The 7,783-nt window shown below is 29.3% G+C and overlaps 1 protein-coding gene across 3 annotated transcripts in view; it reads left to right on the plus strand.

The window, feature by feature from the left end:
• Positions 1–1,498: 1,498 nt before the first annotated feature.
• The window catches only part of LOC107448429 (uncharacterized), a 20,079-nt gene continuing 13,794 nt past the window's right edge, over positions 1,499–7,783 (plus strand). For 2 of the 3 annotated variants that reach the window (XM_071178532.1, XM_071178534.1), the window contains exons 1-3: positions 1,499–1,602; positions 4,475–4,857; positions 6,990–7,166. In XM_071178532.1, the coding sequence (XP_071034633.1) occupies positions 1,566–1,602; positions 4,475–4,857; positions 6,990–7,166 (597 nt within the window). In that variant the 5' untranslated portion in view covers positions 1,499–1,565. Of the gene's footprint in view, positions 1,603–3,523; positions 3,609–4,474; positions 4,858–6,989; positions 7,167–7,783 lie in introns of those variants that run through there. The other variant, XM_071178533.1, reaches the window with a different exon arrangement.

Here is a 7,783-nt window from a genome sequence, read left to right on the forward strand (position 1 = left end):
AGTAATTGATTACTGTAATCAAAAAATGTAATCGATTACATTTTTGGCCAACTCTGCCCCCCAGACTTTTAGTCAGGAGAAGTTCTCCTCAAAGCAGCACTATAAGCTTTTAAAGGGATCCAAGGGGATGACTCTTGTTGACATTTACTTAGGTCATTTTGTCAAGGGACTTTTTCTGCGACAAACGTTCCACTCACTCTCTATTAAATTCCATAAATTTTCTGTTAATTTTTATTTTGTTCAACTTTGGAAATTAAAATTTAACTTTAATTGAGACTTATTAAAATTATTTGTCACTGTCTTTTTTTTTAAACACAAATCGTGTTATCAATAATTCCCACTCTTAATAAAAATTTTCTATGAAGAACAGGAAAACCAAAAGTAAATTTGTTTCAAGGAGGTAAGCAAATGTTTGCATTAACTCAGTCAATACATTTAAAATTGAGTATTTATGTACTGTTAGAATTGTTTTATATGAATGGTCACATTAAAATTGCTTTTTTTTATGTTCGTTTACCAAATTTCACTTTAGTTCATGATTTTACAGTTTATAGCGAGCATGGATTTTGTTCTTATTTTATATTTTTAAAATTATTAAGACCTTTAAATTTTTAAAAATTGGAGCTTCGAATTTTTTAAGCGTTTTAACAACTTTGTTTCCATTTAAAAATGAAATGCAACCTTTAATTTTATTTTAAAAAAATCATATTTAGTTTAATAAAAAAAACGCATTAGTTTAATAAAAAAAAGCTATGAACATAGAACATTCAGAATAACTGAAAATATTTCATCATTTAAAGTATTTTAGTTTTAATAAATCACTGTTTTTCAGCCAATAAAACATAAAGATATTCGAAAAAATGCTTTATTTCGTTGTTCCATAATTCTTTCTACTTTTACGAGAAACTTTCTTTTATCGATTCTTTAATGTCATCGCTATCCTTATTTTATTGAAATTAAACTAATTTCAATTCCGTTACTTTCATTCACAAAAAATGGTACTTATAGCAGTTTTATATACTTACGAAAAAAAAGAACTGTTAATTCACCTTCTTTTATATTTTTATATTATATCTTCTTTTATATTTACTATTTTATTCTTATCTAATTGGATGACAATATTATGTGGACCAGAGCTGAAACACTAAATCCGATACGCATTTATTCTCTTTTATTTCAAATTTTTCACATAAATTCCATAAAATGTTATTATTATCAGAAATAAAAGCCGCTTTAATTAAAAAAAAAATAAATAAAAAAACGTATTTTTGAGAATGTGACAATTTGCTTCCGTAATATTTGGAGAGGGAGGTAGGCGTGACTTTGAGAACTCTTTTTATGTATTATTAAATGAGTTTAAGGTATGCATTGGATGGAAGAAAAGAATTTATCCGACCATCAGAATTATAAATTATCATTTCTTAAAATGTGAACATTTCTGTTTATCAGTTAAATAACAGATTTCAAGCCACATCACGTGAATGGGTCAAAGCTGATAGCTGATGACTTCTAAATCACGGCATTTAACGAACACAACGAAGCGTGAAGTCGTTTTCAGCTGACCAATGGGATACCTGCAACTGCAAGTGACGTATTTGGTAGGTGAGTATCTCCTCCCCTAACAAATCCTCAATGGTTGTTGCAATGCGGCATTTGCTTACGTTAGCAACCTTTCTTTCCACTCTATTTCGAGTAATTCAAGCGCGTCAAGCATCAATTCTCTTGAGATTTGAATTCTTTCACTATATTTTTGAACTTAACACTAAGACAGGCACGAGGCCATATTAACCATAAACAAACGAATTATGTAACAAAATTGCCAGATACACAAAACAAAAATATATGATGGTTGCAATAAATCACAAAAATAATAAATCTAAGTTGTTGCAGTTCATTTACGTCGCAATAGAGCTGCACAATGGGCTATTGGCGACGGTCTGGGAAACATCCCTGAGTATGATCCGAATACAAGCCATCACAATTTTGATCCTTAGCAGAAAGGATAGCACCCCCGCTTCGGTAGCCCGACGACCTGTACGCGAAGTCGAGTACTTTACGACAGAACAGTTTAACGAGGACCAATACCGCACACCCTCTGTCCCTACGCAGGCTGATATAAGTGGTCACCCACTCGCACACTGATAGCAGCCAGTGTTGCTTGACTCCGGTAATCTGCTGGGAAATGCGTCTTAACGATCAGTCCCCTATGGGACTTTAAGCTAAGTAAAAGATGTAGATGAGAAAGAATTACATTGTAACAAATTCGATGTGCGATACGGTGTTGTATTAAATTAACTTCACGTTAATTAACATTCTAGCTTACATAAATAGACTTAACTCGACTTTAACACACCATCTTGTTTATAAACGATTAGCTAGTGCTGACGTCATAGGATACATGTGTGGGTATAAATGATCTTCTTCTTAAAGTGCAAGTATCCAATTACAGACGCTATAAAATAATTATAAACAAAATAAACACATAGTTTCAAATATTCTTTATTTTCTATGAGCTGCACAATCAGTCTTCCCGATGAGCAGACCTAGTGAGTTCTCCAGAAGTGGTATCCACTCTTTCAGAACCACCACAATGGGTGAGATACCGTTGGCCATGTTAATTTGGATGTCTAGTTTCTGCCACACTAGATGGCAGTGCCCTAGGAATTAAGATAAAGTGCACTAGGAATTTAATTTTGTCGGAAATGCCAAGAGCCAATAAGGCCCTCCAGGGATCTTTTACATGCCGCATAATCATTCGACATGGCCACTGAGGATTTTCTGCATCCTGAAAATCCGGTGTCTGGGCCGGGGATCGAACCCGCAGACTTGGGCTCAGAAGGCCGACGACAAACCAATTGCGCCACCCAGCCACTTATAGTTTCAAATAAATAAATAGGAATTCTAATTTGATGACGTAGTCTGAACGTTCAAGTTGAACATAGAGTTTATCTGCCAGATACGAATAGAAAAAATATTTTAATACTGTTAAAAAACGCGCAGTAACCTTTTTTTTTTTTTTTTTTTTTTTTTTTTTTTTTTTTTTTTTTTGATAAATGAGAGCTATAGGCAAACGAATGTCATTGATGTTACCGTTTATAAATTTTTAATAAAACAGAATCGTCAGCCGTATAATTTTCATCAATAACGAGTTAACCCATAAAAAATAAATTTTTCATACGTCTTTTAAGTACTATCTCATAGAAATTACATAATGATTAAAATTACCCAAATTTTAGGACGCTAGTATAAATGGTTCTGGTGTTATAAGAGAGATACACAGAAAATGTTTTCATTTTGTTATAGATAATTAAAATTTAAATTCATATTTTTAATACAAAAAATAATTTTTAATTACCTTCTAATTTGGTTCTCTAACGTAAATTCCTTATTTCACGCTGCACTAAATTAAAACTCAGTTTTAAATTTTTTTCAACATAATTATTTGTTAAATGAAAGCAAACAGCAGCATGATGAATTTGAACACTAATTCGATATAAATCAAAATACTTATGAAACAAATTCAGTTACACAAAATTTAAATTAGAAGAAAATTTCAAAATTTCCCAAAAGAAAGCTATTTACATAATCAATAATTAAAGCCCGTTTTTGTAAGCAATTATTTTGATAAAATGCGTTCTATATGTTACTTTAGTATTATGTTTAGAATTATAAATGACTTAGTGTAAACTAATTTGTACAATGTCTTAATAACAAATAGCAAAATAGTTAAAATTATTTTTTTATTTCTAAGCCAACATAATGTGCATACCCGAATAAGTGTGAATATACAGTATATTGGTAGTAGACAGCATAATTTTCAATATTAAAGTTCCAATATTTATTAATTAATATTTGATTTCACTAATATTTGTAGAAGTGTAATTATTCCCTATATCAGAGTATAATTTGAATTAATTATCTCAATATTTTTTTGGAAACTTTATTTGGTAGTTCCTTTTACTTATACCTTTAATTTTTACTTGTTACAAGTCTAGTATGTATATTGGGTTGATAATAAATAACTAAAAAAATACAATTTAGAATATTAGAAAGAACTATATTGTATTTCAGAGCTCAAGAGCTGATATTCTTTCCAATTAAAATTCAAACTTTTTGCGAAAAATTAAGAAAAGTTTCAAATACTCTTTGATTGTTATAAGAAAAATAAGTAAAAATAAATAAATAACGTTATATAAATAAATAAATACATAAAAATATAAATGTTTTATATAATTTTAATATACATAAAAATATATTTAAAATTTTAAAAGGCATTTTTTAATATAAAATCAGACAATGCAAACAAGGGTTGATTTTTAAAAAAACCTGAATCTTAAGAGATGGCAAAATATTTTAAGAGAAGTAAAAACAATTTTTTTCACACTTTCAACTATAATCTTTCTGTCATTACCCGATCAGATTTTATATCGACAATACTTAAATTGGATTTACAATCAAAATTTCTTTGTTATAGGAAAATTAGTGAATATGTCGAGTGAGAATAAAAAGGATACAGAAGAGAGTGAATCATCTGTATCTGAGGATGAATCAAAATCTCAATCACACGGATCTGAGGATAAGTCAAAATCTGGATCGGAGGATAAGTCAAAGTCTGGATCAGAGGATGAGTCAAAATCTGGATCTGAGGATGGGACGAAATCTGGATCATTTCTTGACGTTACAGTGGACTTGGACGAAACTGTGACCGAGCCCGAAGATAATGACTATACAGGAGCCCTTGCTAGAGTAGACATTTCACATGATGATCTTTTTTTTCCTAGTTCGCCTATTGGTAATCCGACGCAGGAAACACAGCAAGAATTGGATAGACATTCTCAAAACAAATATCAGTTTTTGGTAAAGCTATAAGTTTGGATCGAAGTTCATTATATATTACTAAGTTTTTTTTAAAAAAAAAAATTACGGCGTGGCAACGTACTGCGTACAAAGTGCTGCGTATTTAACTGATTTAAATTTGAAAACTTCCTTTCAAACTTTTTTCGTCCAAAATTTTTCTTATTACTTTGAACTATGTTTGTAATTCATATAAACAGTAGGCATTTTCTTATAAAAATTTTCAAGGATTGATAATTTTCGAAAAAAAACAATTTATTCATGAAAAAAAGTAACTAAAAATATTAAATAAAAATAATTTAGTTTCATCCAGAAAAAAAATATATTCATGAATTTTTTTTATGTTTTGAATAAAAATGAAAGTACCAAAAGAAATAAAGTTAAATATTAAAAGTATTTCAAGTGGCAAAGAATTAAATGATCACAATACTCTCCGGGTGATTTTATTTAATGAAAGTAAAAATAAATAGGTTGTGAATGCTTTACATACATTCATACTTAACTTGAAATCAGTATGTCATTTTCAAAAATAAGTAATTTTGCCCATTTTCTAAACTTGAAGAAATAAATAAAATAAACAATTCACAATTTCTGAATTTTTAGCCTTTTGAAAACATTTTTTCCTGTTTAATGTTTACACTGATCCTCATTAGCAAACCTGTTCAAATTCGTGCAAATTCTACAACTGGTACAAATTCGTTAAGGAGAAATGTTCAAAAATGTTATGATTATTGGCCCCAATAATGCTTAATCAATTTTAGTTATACATTTATTTAGTATTACACGAAGGAAAAAAAATGAACTATGTGCTAAAAAGTAAACTAAATAAAATTAATAAAATAGAGAAATGGTACAAATAGAGAAATAGTAATAGAGAAATAGTAATAGAAAAATGGTACAAATTTCTTTAGGAGAATTGTTCAAAAATGTGGCCCCAATAACACTTAATCAATTTTAGTTATACATTAATTTAGTATTACAATAAAAAAAATGAACTATGTACTAAAAAGTAAACTAAATAAAATTAATAAAATGAAGAAATGGTACAAATAAAGAAATAGTAATAGAGAAATAGTAATAGAAAAATGGTACAAATTCCTTTAGGAGAAATGTTCAAAAATGTGGCCCCAATAATGCTTAATTAATCTTAGTTATACGTATTAAATGAAAGAAAAAAATGAACTATGTACTAAAAAGTAAACTAAATAAAATTAATAAAATAGAGAAATGATACAAATAGAGAAATAGTAATAGAAAAATGGTACAAATTTGCTTAGGAGAAACGTAAAAAAAGGGCTATGATTACTGACCTCAATGATGCCTAATTAATTTTTGATGAGTATTAATTGAATTAAAAATAAGGTGTGTTATACCAAAAAGGATAATTAATTGAGAAATAGTACTAATTCTTTCAGATAAAGCCTAAAAAATCTTCATGCTATTAATGACGCCGATGATACAGGTACTTCTGGTTATCATAATCATTGGTGCAGTTTTAATCTGTACCAAATGTACTATTATATCTAAAATTAGTATATTCGGCACTTTATTAAACTGCACCATACAGTGTAGTTTTAGATACTGTGGAAATAGGTTTTTTACAACCCCTGGATTGTGATTTTCGGATGTTACAGTGAAAAAAATTGCGTGATAGTGGAAAATTTTCCTATCAAGAGTTGGTCAACAGGTATCATAGCATCATACCAAATGATACTGAATACAGTTATCTTTTATGGGAAAATATTAAAAACGTGTTTTCTTAATATAATAATGTAAAGTCACCAGCAAGGAAAAAAATTAGAAGAAATAAAAAAAATGGAATTAATTATGTTGATACATGTTTTTCAGTTTTTTACATTATTTTGAAGTTGCTCAGTACTGATTAATTGTTTACTTTTTCCCCACCGCAAAAAAGAACAGGTATTTAGATAGTAAATAAAGATAGAATGGTTAAATTTTTAGAGTGTGTTTTAGAAAAATCGAAAGTTTTTATATAATGATTATAAAATTTCTGGCCTTATTTGTCAGTTTTTAGGTAATATAACCCTTTTATTTATCTGATGATTATATATATGTAGTTTAATAGTATAATCAAATGATACAATGATTAAACATAAAAACTATTCTTTGAACAGGAAAATTTTTATAACGAGAATTATAAAAAATTGAATGATTTTGAAATGATGCGCTCTTTTTTGACGGACATAATGATAGAAAATATGCCAGATTTGATGCATGGAATTGAAAGTCCCCGTTTGATTGGTGAAGGAATCAAGTTTATTATTGATGATCTTAAGCAAAGATTTAACAAGGTAAGACTAACTCTAATTATGCAATAATAATAATTCTTCTTTTCCCCCAAAAAAGCTTTTGTTTCTTACTATATATAAAAATCTAATGATGGTGTCGCAGTTTTCCATTGTCGTCCATGCAGTTTTATTGGCCATAAAATCACGTGGTAGGATCAAGTTTTTCCTTCATTCATTTCCATATTATTTTGGTTGTCATCAGTACAAAATTAATAAAAGTCACACAAGTATTGTCTTTCTGTAAATATTTTTGTATCCCTAATTTAAGGCTATTTTCCTGTACTGCTATTGTTACGTTTTTAATTCAAGAGTTTAAAACTAAGAGAATTGTTTTGTTTTATTATTATTATGTAATTCCACGCTACATTTTAAGATAAAGTTATTTAGAAATGTAGTCTAATCTTATTAAACTAAACTCAGTGGCACGACAGCCCAAAGAGGGCCAAGGCCTACTGTGCCCATCTCAGTTTACTTGCCCTTGGGCTCTGGGGTGCAGGAGCAGATGTTTCGATTAGATGGTCAGCCTAACGCAAAACCCCCAGTGTTTAGTTCCCAAGCTTGCTTGGTACTCATTTATCGACCCACTGAAGGGATGAAAGGCTGAGACAACCTTGCCCGGC

Source organism: Parasteatoda tepidariorum, chromosome 3 (genome assembly GCF_043381705.1).
Source record: "Parasteatoda tepidariorum isolate YZ-2023 chromosome 3, CAS_Ptep_4.0, whole genome shotgun sequence".
NCBI classification, from domain to species: domain Eukaryota; kingdom Metazoa; phylum Arthropoda; class Arachnida; order Araneae; family Theridiidae; genus Parasteatoda; species Parasteatoda tepidariorum.